We start from the raw sequence: 17910 nt of genomic DNA, 5'->3' as shown, positions 1-17910 counted from the left end.
GAATCTGACCAGCAGATACTTTTTGGAGGGGAGGGGGCATTATTTTAACAAATTGAATTTATGTTAGAGAAACGCAAATCAGAACTACAATGAGGGACTTCCCTGGTGGCACAGTGGTTAAGACTCCGCCTGCCAATGCAGGGGACATGGGTTCGAGCCCTGGTCGGGGAAGATCCCACATGCTGCGGAGCAACTAAGCTCGTGTGCCACAACTACTGAGCCTGCGCTCTAGAGCCCATGAGCCACAGCTACGGAGCCCATGTGCCACAACTACTGAAGCCCGTGTGCCTAGAGCCCGTGCTCCACAGCAAGAGAAGCCACCACAATGAGAAGCCCGTGCACAGCAACAAAGAGTAGCCCCCGCTCACCGCAACTACAACTAGAGAAAGCCCTCGCGCGGCAACAAAGACCCAATGCAGCCAAAAAAAAAAAAAAAAAGAAAGAAACTAAAAAAAAAAACTACAATGAGTTACCACCTCACACCGGTCAGAATGGCCATCATTAAAAAATCTACAAATAATAAACGCTGGAGAGGGTGTGGAGAAAAGGGAACTCTCCTACACTATTAGTGGAAATGTAAATTGGTGCAGCCACTATGGAGAACAGTATGGAGGTTCCTCAAAAAAACTAAAATAGAGTTGCCATATGATCCAGCAATCCTACTCCTGGGCATATATCCAGACAAAACTATAATTCGAAAAGATACATGCACCCCTATGTGCATGTATACATATGTATATATATATGTATATATACATATACATGTATATGTGTGTATATATATATGTATATATAACAGAATCACTTTGCTGTATGCCAGAAACTAACATTGTAAATTAACTATACTTTAATAAATTTTTTAAAAATTTGAATTTAAATGATGTTAGGTGGGGATGTAGTTCCCACTTCACCACAGTTCCCCCAGCTCTACATTATCTCACACAGCCCCAATTCCCATTTTATGATACTTGCCTGACCCTGCAGGAGTCAGCGTTTGCATCCTCTCTGTTCAAGGCAACCCGTCCCTTTGCAGAGAAGGAGTGTGAAGCCCAGAGAGGCTGGGTGACAGGTCCAGGGTTGCTCAGGGATCACTGTCAGGGCACAGAGGAGGGAACCCAGGGGTCCTCCCTCCTAGCCAACACTCACATCTAGAGTCGCCAAGATGATCAGAAGAAAGTGCCCCCTGCAAGGGTTCCTTTTCTGATGCTAATGCTGGTGGTGGCCTGGCTTTGGGGAAGTATTTCTGCTTAAATGCTCCAGTTTCCTGGATGGGCTGCTGCATCGTGTGCTTTGTAGTGGAAATAAAACCCCATCCCATGTTGAGATGAAGGTTAATTGAATATTTGATGCCTGGAGGGGATGAAAGCAGGGTTCCCATTTTCCTGTTTCCTCTTCCAGGCCTCTGACACCAAGGGGAGACATGGGCCAGTCTTGGTGAAGCAAAACCACCCGTAAGGGATGCATGCTGTGAGGAGAGGATGCTGAGCTGGGCAGAAGGGAGGGGACCACAGACCATGTCTTGGGGCATGGAGCTGGAGGACCTTCAGCAGAAGCCAGGATATCGGGAGTTGATTTCCTCTTCTCCTGGCTCAAGACTGAGGTGGTTTGCCCAGCAACTTCTGGTGGTGGGGTGCTCATCAACTGGGACCATAAATTTATATTTGTCATGAGGGCAGTGGGGAGCCATGGAAGGCTTCCTGGAGGAAGGAGCTTTAGAATGGGGTTTCCTACCACCAGAAAACTAGTAGAGCTCATCAATGAATTCAGTAAAGTTGCAGGATATGAAATTAGTATGCAGAAATCTGTTGCATTTCTATACACTAACAACAGAATATCAGGAAGAGAAATTAAAGAAACAATCCCATTTACCACTGCATCAAAAAGAATAAAATACCTAGAAATCAACCTACCTAAGGAGGCAAAAAATCTGTAGTCAGAAAACTATAAGCCACTGATGAAAGAAATTGAAGATGACACAAACAGATGGAAAGATATACTTGTGTTCTTGGATTGGAAGAATCAATATTGTTAAAATGACTATACTACCCAAGGCAATTACATATTCAATGCAATCCCTATCAAATTACCAATGGCATTTTTCACAGAACTGGAACAAAAAATTTTTAAATTTGTGTGGAAACACAAAAGGCCCCGAACAGCCAAAACAATCTTAAGAAAGAAGAATGGAGCTAGAGGGATCACAATTCCTGACTTCAGACTATACTACAAAGCTACAGTAATCAAAACAGTATGGTACTGGCACAAAATCTTGCAAATAATTTCCCTCTCACCAGGCTCCTCTGCAAAGCCAAGCAGCACCCAAGTCATGCTTCTCAGACAAGTGGGTTTCTACTTCAGGCTTGAGGGGAGAGCTGACCCCCAGGCTGCATCCAGAGAGGCTCTTCCAAACTTGGCATCCCCCCCACTGTCCCAGCCACGTGTCTGGGTCTGCTGGACAGCCCTTTCTTCTGCTTTTCTAGCCACCACTGTGTGTCTCTGTCCCCTTCTCCTGATTCCTGGGGAGTTAGGGAAAGTTCTGGATGGAGCATCTAATAGGTACCCCCACTGAATATTGGAAACAGCCACACAGCCAGGTAAGTCCATTCATGACAGCATTTCTTCATTCAGCAATCATTTTCTGAGCATCTACTGTGTGTCAGGCTCTGTGTTAGACCCTGAAACAGAGATAAATCAGACCAGGTCCTGACTGCAAGGACCTTCTGGTCTAGCTGAGATAGACAGATAGGAAAATAAACTACTGTGGTACAGAGTGTACATGTTATATTTCCCTCCTCCTCCTGACCATACTAGCCATTCGGTCCTCTGAAAATGCTGTGCCTGCTCTTGCCACAGTGCCTCTGCATACTCTGTTCCTTCTTGGATGAATTCACTCCAATTCATCCTTTAGTTCTGAGCTTTGTCAGATCCTCAGGGAAGGCTTTTCTGACCTTCCTCTTTGTATCAAATCCCCGTTATAGAATCTCATGGCATCAGGCACCTTTCCTTACAGTGCTTAACAAAGCTACATCGATGCAATTCCTCACTTAGTGCCTGTTTCCTTAGGCAACTGACTTTCCTGAGGATAGGAACTCCTTCTGGGTGTGTATGATATTGTCACTTCCTCACCAGAGGGACCCCAGTTCTTTGCACAGTCCCTGACACGCAGTAGATGCTTAATTAATATTGGTTGAAACAATAAAGCAGGAGCAATTTCTTCCCGAACTGGCTGGCCTGGGGGGTCCACCCATCATAAACACTCACAACTGGATATCTAAGAAGATCCGTTTCTCCTCCCCTACGTGGATCTTCCAGACACAATCTTCACCTTCCACGTAGGGCTCTGGCCAGTTTGGGGACAGCACCACCCCGGCCACGGCAGAGAGCTCCCCACCACACATGGCTGTAAAGACACAGACACACACACACATTATTCATAAGGAAGCAGATATGGTGTAACAGTTAAGAGTGTGGTCTATGAAGTCAGACAGTCCATACATGTGTGCGGAATGATTAAATTAGGACTGGCCACCTGCCTCCTTTAGCTGAAATTTGGCAAATGTGGGGCAAGGACATTGTACTGTGGGTTCTGCATCCATGGATTCAACCGACAGGGGATCAGAAATATTTGAAAAAAAATTCCAGAAAGTTTCAAAAAGCAAAACTTGAATTTGCCACTCACCGGCGACTATTCACATAGCGTTAACATTGCATTTAGGACACTCCCATAGCATTTACATTGTATTTACAACTATTTACATAGTATTTATACTGTATTAGGAATTATAAGTAATCTAGAGATGATTTAAAGTATATGAGAGGGTGTGCCCTTTTATATAAGGGGCTTGAACATCCACGGATTTTGGTATTGGGGGAGCGGGGGGGTGTGTGCCCTGGAACCCGTCCCCTGTGGATACTGAAGGATGACTGTAGTTCTTTCAGGACGAAGGATAGAGTTCAAAGTTTCAAGTGCATCCTTAATAGCCCTCCCCTTGAGCAGGGTGAATAGTGACTAGAGGTGGTACATTCTAGTCAGATGGACCTGGTTCGAGTCTCGCCTCTGCCACCAAAGGCTCTGTGACAAGGCATGTAATAAGTTCCTGGAGCCTCAGATGCCTCCCTCTGTAGAGCAGGGAGAAAGACCAGTGCTGACTTCACTGGGTTATTCTGAGGCTTAAGTGAGCTCATGGATGTCAAACACAGCACAGCGCCTGGCACAAGGTAAGCGTTCAGTAATTCTTAACGTTACTGTGGAACGCTCTGGCTCTGAACTGGAAGCGGAGATGTGGCTGCACCTGGCACCTGGCCCTTTAAATTTCACTCTGTGTTTACCGCTTTGGAAAATTCTCAGTGTGGCAGAGGCCAAAGCACCAATAAATTCCGCTCTGTTAAACCAGCACATTTAATACAGGGGTCAATCCCTCACCACGGCAAGGCTGTGATTTCACGCCAACCACCATCCAGGTGGCGGCTGCCAGGAGCCAGGACTCTGTTCATTACTCCACATTCCCCACATGGGTCCAGGCTCGGGGTGGCTCAGTGGCCTTGAACATGGAGAAATAGGGGAGGGCAGGGCACTGGGAGTCCCTGTAGATGAGGATTCCACACAGCTGACATTGTCTAAAGGGGCTCAGGGCACAGGTCTCTGAGAACAGAGAGACCTGAGTTCCATTCCCACCTCTGCCAATTACCCTCAGTGTGTTCTGAAGCATGTCACGTCATAGCTTGTTTCCTCATCTGTACACGGGATCAATAATAATATGCACCTCACAGGGTTGTAGTGAGGCTTAAGTCAGATAAGGCACAGAGTGCCTGCAACACAGTTTTTTGCACTCCTATTAACAACTGTTATTATCATTATCATTAATTAGACTCAGGGCTGCCATGTGCTGTTGGGCGGGTTGTGCACTGCACATGTCTGCATAGCACAGGTAGGAGCTGAAATCCATGCAGCGATCTTCTCACCAAGCTGTGCATGATGGGGCCTTGTGCCTGGAGGAAGAGGCAACTTTTCAATTTTATCCATTTTGTGATTTTCTCAAGGACCAGCAGCAAACCTGACCCAAAGGAGGGTGAGCTCCAGAAAGGATTCTAATCCTAAAATCGGTATATAAGCTGGGCCTTTCATCTGAAGGGGTGGAGGGCTCTGGGGTGCCCTGGGAGGAGGGCTGTGACCCACTCACCTCTGCACAGGGGCTCCGTGTCGTTCCAGTATGGGTCCCGCACGTTGATGCACTCAATGATGGCCGGGCCCTGCTCCAGGGAGTGGCCGGGGTCGCAGGTAAACTCCACTATGGTCCCGATGTTATAGGTTGGGTCGGACGTGGTGAAGTTCCCATTCTGAATGTAGGGCTCATAGCAGTGGCCTTTCTCAAAGGCTGAGGCCAGGACACAAAAGAGGGCAGCCACTCAAATGAGTCAGGGGTGGCTCACAGGGCTGTGTCTCAGAAGCAGGGGCCCCTCTTGCTGTTCAGGGAAGCCCCAAGGGAAACGGGTACCAGACCCCACATTCCAGTTCCCACTGACCTGCTGAGGGCCCTTAGGCCATTCACTTGGCTTCTCGGGCCTCATTATTTTCACATCTAAAATGGGAACAAGAACCTCTGCTCTCCCAACCCCGCAGAGGCGGCCTTTGGAAGTCCAAGAGTCACTCTAGCTATGGCTTCTCCCCAGTCCTTTGCAGGTCAGATTTCTACCTCCCATGACCCGGCCCCACCATGCTTCCCCCGCTCCCATGCTGCCACCCCAGGAGACGGGGCAGCCTCTGAGACCCTCACCCTCGAACCGGATGTTGAAGGCTGAGGCCACCCGCCCCTGGTCAGACGTGAATTCGATGCAGATGGTGTGGCCGTCACTCAGCAGGCCCTCAAAGGGGACATTCTCGGTTTGGAGGGAGTCGTAGAGAAGAGCGGACTTGTTGGTCAGCCCACTGTAGACCATCATCCTGGCAGTGGGGAAGGAGACAAGAGCCAATATGAGGTCTTCTCAGGCCGCTGATGCACAGAAGTGGGAGGTGTGTGCTGTGACCACCCCCTCCGGGGCCTCAATCCCAGACTCACATCCCGATTTCACACCATACTCGCCCAGACACTCTGCTTCATCTATTCAAATTTGTCTCCCTTTCTGTACAATGCTTGTCCCAGACTCATGGATAGATTCTGAGCTCTTAAGGAAAGTGCTGGGTATGACATAATGACCAGACGAATTAATAGATACTGATTATTATTACTAATTGAGAAGTTGGGATGACTGGGCTAATATCATTCCTGAAATACTGATATATATATATAATCAGACAGAGTTCCGACTTTAACTTCTGAGCTGAGTGACTTTGGACAAAAACACTGCACCCCACTGAGCCTCTGTTTCATCTGTAAAATGGGTACAAGCACACCTACACCACAGTGTGGGGATTAGAGACCATGGATATAAAGTGCACAGGACAGAGCAGGTATGCAAGTCAAATGACCAAGCATTGGACCCCTACTAGACTCTGTCACTGATTTTTATCTCCTAAGACCACCGTGCCTGGAGTCAGGAGTCCCAATTTCTAGTCCCCAGTTCCCTACCCACTGAGCTCACAGAAGTCTCAACACACCTTGTGCCTCAGTATCCACAACCATGAAAAGAGGGATCACAACGTCTTTCCTACCTATCTTACAGGGGGACTGTGAGAATACAAGATAAAGTGTCCTGAAAAATGAAAGGCATCAGACAAAACGTTGGTATTCATTTTTACTGTTATTAAAACCCTTTGGGGACTTCCCTGGTGGCACAGTGGTTAAGAATCCGCTTGCCAATGCAAAGGACACAAGTTTGAGCCCTGGTCCGGGAAGATCCCACATGCCGCAAAGCAACTAAGCCCATATGCCCCAACTATGAGCCTGAGCTCTGGAGCCCGCGAGCCACAACTACTGAGCCCGTGTGCCACACTACTGGAGCCCGTGCACCTAGGGCCCATGATCCGCAACAAAAGAAGCCACCACAATGAGAAGCCTGTGCACTGCAAGGAAGAGCAGAGAAAGCCCGCGCTCACCCCAACTAGAGAAAGCCTGCATGCAGCAACGAAGACCCAACACAGCCAAAAATAAATAAATAAATAAATTTACTAAAAAAGAAAAATACAACCTTTGGCACTTGGCTCTTTGCTAGCCTTGGTATTTTTTAAAAAGTTATGCAAAAATGGGGAAGAAACCAGTATACAAATTGGATCACTTATTTTTCTGGAATCATAAACAGGCATTTTTAATCCTTTGAGATATTTTCGGTTTTTTTTTACTGTGACCCATAAAAACGGGTTATCATATGAATTTCTAATGTCACCAAAATGCATAAATGTTAGAGTCACAGTCTGTTCATTTTGCCATGTGACCACTGTGGCTGGTATGAGGAGGGGGCTGAGGTAGAGGCCAAGGGCCATTCCGAGAGTAGAGAGGGGCCTCTTCACAATCTTCTGATCCCTGCTGATTTTGCTGTATCTTGGGGGCCATGCCCCAGGACTCCTGTTTCAGAGAACTAATGTCTTCTGCTCTACAGCAAACTCTCAGGATCTCAAAATCTCTAGTCAATTAATCTTCCAAAAATAGCAATTTTCTACTTATGTGCTCTAGAATGTCTAAAATAGTGATAAAAATCTATACATAGTCTATGGTCAAATGGGTTTGGGAAATGCCAGGTTAAATAAAAATTAAACATTTTTTCCCTTGCAGGACTTGTCAGTGCCTTTGCCAGCTAATGTGCATTAGCACCTTCCAAGACAGAGACTGTGTACATATTGTCTCCCAAACATGTTTGACCAGAGAACCCACCTTCTGTGCTGCATACTATGGGACTGGAGTTTAGAAAGACTTCATTCTGGGGGGAAACCATCCTTAAAATCTTTCTTCATTTCTCTCCTCTACTCAAAATCCTTCCATGGCTATCTATAGCTTATAGAAGCAGCCCGGTACCCAAAGCCCTTCAGAAGATGATCCCCATTTACCTCTACATCTTTGCCCACCCCACACTCCTTTTCTCCCTGCTTGGGCTACTCTACCCACTCACTGTATTTTGGGTTCCCTGATCAAATCTCTTTCCAAGGTTTAGATCAGGTCTCATTTCTTCTTTTTAATAATTAATTAATTAATTAATTAATTGTCTTCATTGCTGCGTGCAGGCTTTCTCTAGTTGTGGTGAGCAGGGGCTACTCTTCGTTGTGGTGCGCGGGCTTCTCATTGTGGTGGCTTCTCTTGTTGTGGAGCACAGGCTCTAGGCATGCGGCCTTCAGTAGTTGTGGCATTCAGGCTCAGTAGCTGTGGCTCGTGGGCTCTAGAGCGCAGGCTCAGTAGTTGTGGCACACGGGCTTACTTGCTCCTCAAGGCTCTTACCATTTCTCTGCACTTGTGTTCCTTGTCCTGCAGGCTTTCTCTGGAGCACCCCAGCTACTGGAACAGGTGACAGGCCAGTGTGTCAGGGAATTAACAAACTCTGAGAGCAGCCATCATCCAACTAACGGGAGATGAGGGACAATTATCTCTGCTCTCTCGCCGCTAGGAATGGGGAGGTTAGGGTGTGTGTCTACACTGGCTCCCAGAGTTCCCAGGTGGAAGAGAATTTCTTTTTTTTATAAATTTATTTATTTATTTTTGGCTGCGTTGGGTCTTCGTTGCTGTGCGGGCTTTCTCTAGTTGTGACGAGCGGGGGCTACTCTTTGTTGTGGTGAGTGGGCTTCTCATTGCGGTGGCTTCTCTTGTTGCGGAGCACAGTCTCTAGGTGCGCGGCCTTCAGTAGTTGCAGCGCGTGGGCTCAGCAGTTGTGGTGCACATGCTTAGTTGCTCTGTGGCATGTGGGATCTTCCCGGACCAGGGCTCGAACCCATATCCCCTGCACTGGCAGGCGGATTCTTAGCCACCGTGCCACCAGGGAAGCCCCACACCTTGTACTTTAAAGCAGTGATTTATTGATATGGAGTTGTTCAGGATAAAGCTGGACGACTTGGAAGGAAGTAGACTCCAGAGTTGGGTAACTTACTCAGTTTTCTGCTATTTTCTCTCAGAATCCTTTCCTAGAGGTTAATGGTCTAGGTTTGAAGCGTCAAAGAAGCCAGGACACTATATAATTCTAAGGTCAACATCGGACAGATTCCAGAATTCTAAGGTGCTGACATTCTGTCGGTGCCCTACCCACATCCCCTCAGCACTCATTACTCACCCATTTTCGGCTGGTTTCCAGAGTCTCTTGAGAATCAGCCAGCTCAGCCAGCTCCAAGGGTGGCAGGCAGTGTTGGGGAGTCAGTGTGTCCAGGAGCACGCCGCCTCCAACAGTGGATGGTGGGGGTGGATAAATACCCAGCTCCCTCACCCTCCGATAAGAATGCTCTGAGCCCTGCTCAACACGGCTTCCTGGAGGCCCCCAGAAGACAGAGACCCAGTTGTCTCTGCAGTCACCTGCTTACTAATACATACTGTATCTACTCCCTTTCCTTCTCTGCTCATTTTCCTGGTGCTTTCTAAGATCAGCTCCCAAACAAACCACTTTCTCTCACATCTTTGTCACTCTGTCTGTTTCCAAGGGAACTCAACCTAAGACAGCAAGTCTAAGCAGCTAAGACCCTAATTTTCTAGAACATTCCAGAATATTCTAGAATAAGTTCTCAGAGTTTTCAGATTCAGGATTCTGTGCATATAACTTAGCATCTACGGACATACTCTTGGTTAGATGTTGTCTTGTATCTTCCCTAGTTCCTTCTTGTACATAAGTCTGGTTTTTCCATCTCAACTGCCAGGAACCCATGTTTCCTACTTCTCTCCTGTTCTCCATGGAGCTTAATACATGATTGGGCACAGAGCAGATGTTCAGTAAACACTCCCTCCTTGTTCAATTGCAAAAAGGGATGTGAAGGAGAAGGGATGAGGCAGTTCGAGGTGGGGGAACTGGATTCCCTTCTTGCCTCTCCCCCTACCCTGCTGTGTGACTAGGGTAAGTCCCTTCCCCTCTGTATGTCCTAGTTTCCTTATGTGTAAAAGGAAGAGATCGAAGATGATGGTCTCTAATATCCTTGCCACCCTCCCCAGCTCTTCCTTTCTTGGCGTCCATGAGGCAGCGTTTTAGTCCTTTCAAGACTCCAAATCCCAAGCCACGTTCTAACACTCTGGGAAGGAATGAGGCTGGCTGGGGACCCTCAGAGTTTTACCTGTCCTTCTCGTGCAGTGACAGTCTCTCAAAGTGCAGATGCAGCTTCTGGCCCTCTGGAGCTTCAATTGTCCACATACAGACCTGGCTCCCATTGGTATTTCCAGAGTGACTTGGGGACAGGACGCGGCCGATGGTGGCGTTGTGCACAGCCCCTCCACAAGGCGCTGGGGTCAGAGAGTAGGGGTGGGTGGGCAGTGAGAGGATTGCAGAGAGAGACAGAGAGAGAGAGGAAGTGAGGGTTTCATCCTTTCCCAGTCCCCACCCCTTCATGGGAGGAAATAGGCTGGGGAAAGAGAGAAACCATGGGAAAAGTCCCATCCTCCTGAGACAGGTTCATCCTGTTTGACAGGAGGTCTAATTCCATGATTAGAACCATTGCCATGTGCGTTCCATGGTGGGGAATGAATGGCTGTGGTTTAAGGATTCTTCCATGCGCTGGCTGTGCCCTGATTCCTAATTACAAAATGGTAATTAAGAAGGACATAAATAGGCAGTTCTCAGAAGAAGAAATATACTTTTATTACTTAGTAAGCACTAAAATAATACAGCCTCACTAGTAATAAAAGAAATGCAAATCTAAACTATATTCTATCTTTATCCACCTAATTGGTCAAGATAAAAAGCAGCAATAAACTGGAAAGCTATCTCCAGTGATGGGAAATGGTCACTCTCATTCAGGAGTGGTTACAATGCAAGTTGCTATGGGCTTTCAGGAGGGCAATTTGATGAAAAATCTGGAAAATATGTTCAAACACTTTGACCTAGTAATTAAGGTTCTGGGAATTTACCTTAAGAAAAGATTTAGAGAATTTCACAAAAATGTATGAATGAGGATGTTCACTGCCAGATTGCCTCTAAGAGCAAAAAACAAGAAAGAACATGAATGTCCGCTTACAGATGCTTGGTGAAATAAATGCATGCCATTCACATAGTTTTTAAGAACCATGTTCTCAAAGAACTTGAGAAAATAGGAAAATATTCACTATATTTTAAGTGGGAAAAAAGAAGCTAGAAAATGGTCGGCTATATCTATTTCAATGAGCTATATGCAAGGATCAATTGAGACCAGGAATATAAAAGTGATTTGCTACAATCTTCAACACTTTCTCGGAATTTTTTTTTTTTTTACCAGAGTCATATATTACTTTTATCATAAAAATTTAATAAATATTAAAAAGTGATTTGTGAACTAGGAAGAGCTACACAAATGTGGGGAGGTAGTCTTATTTTTAGGAGATATTTGGTTCTCATTAAATGTTTGCTGAATGACTGCATGACTAATAAGGACTTGCACTGATGAGAAAGGCAGATAGCTCCCTTCTCTGCTCTAGACTCTGCTGTGACCTACAGCAAAGACACTACCAAGAAGTCTTGTACAGTAGTTCTTTCAGGACCACGGACAGAGCACTGGGACGCAGTCTCTCCAGCTAGCTCTCTTGAATCCCCATCCTAAAGTGAAGGTTCAAATCTGGCCAGTGCCACTTATCTGCTGTGGATCTAGGACAAGCCACTGAAGCTCTCTGAACCTCTAGGTCACTGTAAAATGTTAATAATAATTCCACCCTCTTTATGGGACTGTGGTGGTAAGTCAATGAAACACTGCATGTAGAGGGCTTGGTGCTGTCCCTGGCACAGAGTAGGTGCTCAAAATGTAGCCAGCATTACTGCCCCATAGCTCAGGAGCTGAGGAGATGGAGGACACTGTCCCTGGTGGGGGGCGCCGGCAACCTGTCCTCCCCGAGCTGCCGCTCATTTGCGGCCTCTCTGCTCCCATTCCTTACCTTATTAAGCCGACTGATGACTGGTTTCAATTTGCCAGCAGCGGCTCCCTATCCGTCTTCCTTAGCACAAATTGAGGCTTAATTCCTCTCTGATTTCATACATAGATAAAAATTAACATCAGGGAGGCATGGAGACCAACTGCCCTATGGTTTGAATTTTTTTCTTTGTTAAAAAAAAAAAAAAGAAAAATTCTGAAGGGCCTTGGGGGAATGATACTGCAACAATTAAATCTGAGAATTTACCATCAGCTCTCATTTGCATTTTGAATTCTACTGACTATGAATGCCTGGAGGGCAGGAGTGATGTTTTCTTATTCCCAGTATTCTCCTTGTACATGACTCATGGGCTGGCACAGAGTAGGTGCTCAGTTAATGTGCGCAGCCTACACTCTCCTGGCCATGGTCAGGACTTTTGAGAATCTAATAGAGATTAGCTCTCTTGATAACTGAGGATGGTCAAGGTTATGGCCACTGGGGCAGACAGAGTGTGGTACAGAGTGCTTCTCAATCTATAATGTGCACATGAACCACAAAAGGAGCATTTTAAATGTAGATTTTGATTCGCTTGGTTTTGTATGGGGTTTGGGATTGTGTATTTCTAATAATCTCACTGGTCTGCAGATTGCACTTTGAACAGTGAAGGTGTAAGGAAAAGAGCTCAGGAGAGAAGGGTTCTGGACTCAGTTCAATTTCTATCTGGTGACTTTGAGGAAGAAACTTCACCTCCATGAGCCTCAGTTTCCTCATCTGTAAAATGGGAATAACTGTTCCCACCATGTAGGATTGCTGTGAGGATTTATCAGAGCCCTGGCATATGGACTGGGCTCAAAATACGGCAGCTGTCATATCCAAAGCACAAGCAACAAACAAAAATTACACAAATTAGACTTTGTCAAAATTAAGGACACTATCATGAAGTGAAAAGACAACCCACAGAGTGGGAGAAAATATTTGCAAATCATATATCTGGTAAGGGTCTAGTATCCAGAATATATAAAGAACTCTTACAACTCAAGAAAAAGACAAACAACCAAATTTTAAAAATGGGCAAAGGACTTGAATAGACATTTCTCCTAGAAGATATACAAATGGCCAACAAGCATATGAAAAGATACTCAATGTCATTAGCCATTAGGAAAATGCAAATCAAAATCACAGTAAGATACCTTCACACCCACATTATTATATGGCTATAATAATAAAAAGAAGACATCGAAAATAAGTGCTGGTGAGGATGTGGAGAAATTGGTACTTTCATACATGGCTGGTGGGAAAGTAAAATGGTGCAGCCGTTGTGGAAAACAGTTTGACGGTTCCTTCAAAAGTTAAACATGATATTACCATATAACCCAGAAATTCCACTTTGGGGTATATACCCCAGAGAAATGAAAACATAAAAACTTGCATACAAACATTTATAGCAGCATTATTCCTAATACCCCCAAAGTGGAAACAACTCAAATGTCCACCAACAAATGAACAGATGAAATGTGGCCTATCCATATCATGGAATATTATTCAGTCATAAAAAGGAATGAAGTTCTGACAGACGTTACAACATGGATGAACCTTGAAAACACTATGCTAAGTGAAAGAAGCCAGATACAAAAGATTACATATTGTACGATCCCATGTATATGAAATGTCCAGAATAGGCAAATCTATAGAGACAGAAAGCATATTGGTGGTTGCCAGGGGCTACTGGGTCCAGGGTGTCCTTTTGGGGGTGATAAAGATAGTGGTGATGGTTGCACAATATTGTGAATGTACTAAATGTCACTAATGGTCAATTTTATCATATAACAAAACTTTAAATGGCAGCAGCCATCTGTATTTGGAGGAATCTCTTCCCTAAGGTCAATCTTCATACCCTGGGGGCTGGTCTCTTCCCTCTTAAGTGGACCATCCGTGTTTGGTCTGGCTGAGGCTGGCATGTACCTGAGCAGATGGGTTCCTGGCTGCTCCAATGGGGCTTGGAGGCATTGATGCACGTCAGCGTCTTGGCACCCTGGAGCTCGTAACCCAGGTGGCAGTGGAAGTGGGCCACCCCACCTGAGTGCAGGTCCATCACCATGACATCCCCATAGTCGGGCCGGCGGGGAAAATTGCAGCTCAGCATGAAGGCTGGGAAGAAATGCAGGGGCAGACAGTCATCTCTCAGAGGGGGAGACAAAGAACGTGACCCACATCCCGGGAGTCAATTTTTGCTGAGGAGAAAAGATGAGGTCCCTAAGGACCCTGGAGTGCTGGAGGAGGGTATTTTTGTGACTCGAGTTGATCACGTGGTGCTGAGACTGCCAGATGAGCACTTTTTTTCTAGGCTCAAAGCTCCCCACCCTGCCTAATCAGAGACAGCAGGTTTGGGGTGACAAATGTGTTCCCATCTCTCCCTGGAGACAGAATGGCCTTCTCCTTGATCACAGGAGGGACAGGATCACCCAGGTAGGTTAGTCTCACCTGCACGAACAGCTTAGGTGTCTGATAAAAATGCAGGCTCTTGGACCAGAGTTAGAATAACCAGTTCTTCAGGAAATGCCCAAGATATGAAAGCTTGGAAACAACTGTCCTGGGAGGTAAGGGCTTGGGCTCTGAGGGAGATGGATGTGAGTTTACATTCTCTTACTTCATCACTCAGAAACTGTGTGACCTTGAGAAAGTGACACAGTGTCCTGAACTTCACTCTCCTCTCTGTGATCGTCCCTGTTTCACAGGTGGCAGTAAGGATTACATGTGAAATGCCACAGAAGAGCCTCCTTAGCCCAGTATCTGGTGCACAGAGCTCACTGGACGGGGTGGTAGAAGGGTGTACGTGACCACGTTGAGCTCCTTGAGTTTCATTTTCATAAAAGGGTGCTGAATCCATCCTAGCTCCACCACTAGACTATGGTCTGACCTCTGCTGTAGCCTAGGATATCTGCATTCCCAGTTCCCATGAGGACTAAATTCAAGCTCATGGCTCAATGAGCTATTTTTTGCATTTTTTAATTAACAAAGACAACAGACGGTAGTCTGTATTATTGAGAAGGTGTGAGGAAACGGACACTCCTGTATACAGTCACCCACCTGTTTCAGAAACATCCAAGGGGAAATTTTTAAATGAATTGTTTTTCCAGACATTTAGTCAATGTGACGTAAATGTGGATGGCTTTCAATCTCCCAAGGTATGGCTAAGGGCTCCCCTTCCCCGTCATATACTTGGCAAGTATCCAGGGGGAGCTCCTGGTAAGGGAAGTAACCGGAGGTCTTGGGAACCGCCCAGGAGGTGGGGAAAATGGGATGACATTGAAATGAGAGAGAGAGAGACAGAGAGACAGAGAGAGAGAGAGAGAAGGAAGAGAGAATGGGGGTGGGAATGAAGAGAGGGAGGGGAGGAAAGAAAGATATGAAGGAAGCAAGAAAAGAGGGAGGAGAAGAGAGGAGAAAGGTGAACAGAAAACAAAAGAGAGGAGACTGGAAACAGACAAAAAGGAAAGAAAGAAACAGTGGAGAAGAAGAAAAAAGAGAGAAGGACTCCAGTAGCAGAGGCTCTTTCCCAGAAACCCATGGACTCTCATGGGATTTGTGTGTCAGATTCAGGAGATGTGAACTTGAATGGGAAAAAGCGGCTTGCTTATTCTTCATTAACCTTTTACTTAACAATGATATTTCCTTCAATCGCAAATGTAGGCAACAATCTGTAACATAGTCACAGAAACTGTGACTCTGTCACCAAGAGAAATCAGATATTTTCATATCAAAATGAATATCTTGACATATTTCTTATGCTCCTTTGAAATTACAGTAATTATCAGAGCCACTGGGAAATATTATTTAATGTGTTAATAAAGAAGCACATAGATTATGATATCATAGATGAAAACAATATTTTGACAACTGCTATTAAATATGAATGGCTTCCTTTTGAATTGTATATATTTTATGCTCTTAAAAACACAAATCTAAGAAGGGGTTCACAGTGTTACCAAACTGCCAGAGGGGGGTCCCTGGCACAAAAAGGGTGAGAATCCTTGGCTCCAGAGGGAAAGGGAGAAAAAAGCTACATCTCAACAGCCTCAGCCTGATCTTACCCTGGTAGTGCAGCTGGAAGGTCCCAAGGCCATCGTCCTGGAAGGTCCGGAAGTAGACAGAGATGGTGTTGGTGGGGCTTCGGATCACCTGCCCCTCTACCAGGAGGGTGTGGTTGGCCAGAATGGTCAGGGAGGGGCCGTCCACCCCGCGGATGGAAAGCAGCTCCCCCTCGGACAGGTTCACACTCTTCACCTGGAGACAGGTAGGGGCAGACAGAATCTGAGTCATGTCTGAGACAGGGCATCTGTTAGCCCCCTTATCTGAGTCCCATGAAAGAGACTTCTGGATGCTGGCAGCCGAGACAGAGTCTTCTGGAGCTGGCAGGAGGGGGCAGGGGTTTGATCAGCCTGTGCCTGAGGTCCCATCTCCAGGGAGACAGAAGTCATTTCACCAGAAGGTAAGCTCCAGGGAGGCAGGAAACTTTCCGTGCTGCTCAGGGTCCCCAGGGCCTAAAATAGTGCCTGGCCCATAGTACGTGCTCAATAGATCTTTATAGACTGACTGAATACCTTCTTGCCCTTCTGCATAAACTGGTGAGGGCGTGGGGGGCCTCATCTCTAGGGCTTTCTCAGGCCCACTTTCTTATCCTCCTCAATAGTGGCTTCAATGGCAGAGCCTCCTCAAAGCTCCATGTACTTGGTTTGCCAAGTCCACTTTCCAGGCTTGGGAGAGAAAGAAGGGAGATACTTTACTCGCAGACAAGGATGCTGAACAAATGGAGCAGGGGTGGGGTGGGGACCTTAGTCAGTCCCCAGTTCCCAATATGAATATTTCTCCTTCTCTTAGTGGGGCCTGGGACCCCAGACCCTTGCCTCTTGTGTAAGCAAGGCAGGCATTACTGACAAGTCCTTCCACTTTCAGGCCATACACCTTACTCTCTTTTCTCTTTGATGAACGCCTACTTATTCGTCAAAGCCCCACTAAAAGTGCCCTTCTCCGTGAAACCTTCCCTAACTGCCAAGGAGCTTGCCTGTCTCTCCACTGTGATTCTACAACATCCACTGTGAACATCTACTACAGACCACTGGGAGAAGCATCCCAATGTCTTCCATGTGTGTCTATCTCAATCACAAAACAGCAGGCTCCTTTAGGGCAGGCTCTGCATCAGCTTTACACACCACCCTGTCCCCCACTGCTGTGACTGGTCCAGAGTAGGTGCTAATGAAGGAATTCTACTGTGCCTGATAAAAAGCTCCGTACAGTATTACACAGAGTGGGCCTATTCAAGTGGAGGAAAGTGTTCATCAAGTGCCAGAATCAGCTGGACTGCAACTTTTCTCCAGGTTAGTTCCATGAACATTTACGAAGTACCCACCATGTGCCACATGCTGTGCTAAGCTCTGGACACAAGTTCTGAGAGGCTTACCTTTCATCCTCCCTGTACAATCAGAAAACCTTCCTAAAGTAAAGTCCTGCTTATGTCATACAACTGACTCTGCTTAAAATCTTCTGGTGGCTCCTTACTGCCCATGAGAAAAAAGCACACGTCCAGCCTCTAACCTCGGCCTGGAAGGGTCTGCCACCACGTGGTACTAATCTCGGCCTGGAAGGCTCTGCCACCACGTGGGACTGGCCTCCATTTCTGGCTTCACTTCCACCCTTTCTTCTGTGAGACAGTGAACTGCACAGTTCACCACTTCCTGGCATGTCATCTTACTTCATATCAAAAAGTGCTTCTAAAGATGGGGAGGTCGGTTGGGGATGGCCTGGAACTAGGGTGGGGATAATTGGTAACATGCACTGAGTGCCCGCTCTCTCTCCCTTAGGCTCTGAATGAATGCTCTCTGTGCACTGTCATATTTATTCCTCCCTGAAACTCTGTAAAGTAGCAACATTTTCATCTGTTTTACTGATGGGGAAACTGAGGCTCAGAGAGCTGGAGTCCCTTACC

At 46.3% G+C, this 17910-nt stretch overlaps 1 protein-coding gene across 4 annotated transcripts in view; it reads right to left on the bottom strand.

Annotated features, from left to right (window-relative positions):
• Positions 1-17910, bottom strand: part of SEZ6L (seizure related 6 homolog like) — a 199479-nt gene that overhangs the window by 58527 nt on the left and 123042 nt on the right. For all 4 annotated transcript variants that reach the window (XM_082355034.1, XM_082355035.1, XM_082355036.1 and 1 more), the window contains exons 4-9: positions 16019-16211; positions 13890-14075; positions 10169-10334; positions 5775-5941; positions 5181-5375; positions 3262-3400 (exon numbers count right to left, since the gene is read on the bottom strand). In XM_082355034.1, the coding sequence (XP_082211160.1) occupies positions 3262-3400; positions 5181-5375; positions 5775-5941; positions 10169-10334; positions 13890-14075; positions 16019-16211 (1046 nt within the window). The remainder of the gene's footprint in view (positions 1-3261; positions 3401-5180; positions 5376-5774; positions 5942-10168; positions 10335-13889; positions 14076-16018; positions 16212-17910) is intronic.

Source organism: Balaenoptera borealis, assembly GCF_965194805.1.
Source record: "Balaenoptera borealis genome assembly, chromosome: 14".
Classification (NCBI taxonomy): domain Eukaryota; kingdom Metazoa; phylum Chordata; class Mammalia; order Artiodactyla; family Balaenopteridae; genus Balaenoptera; species Balaenoptera borealis.
Note: the sequence above shows the minus strand (reverse complement) of the source record. Positions and strands in the feature narration are given on the sequence as shown.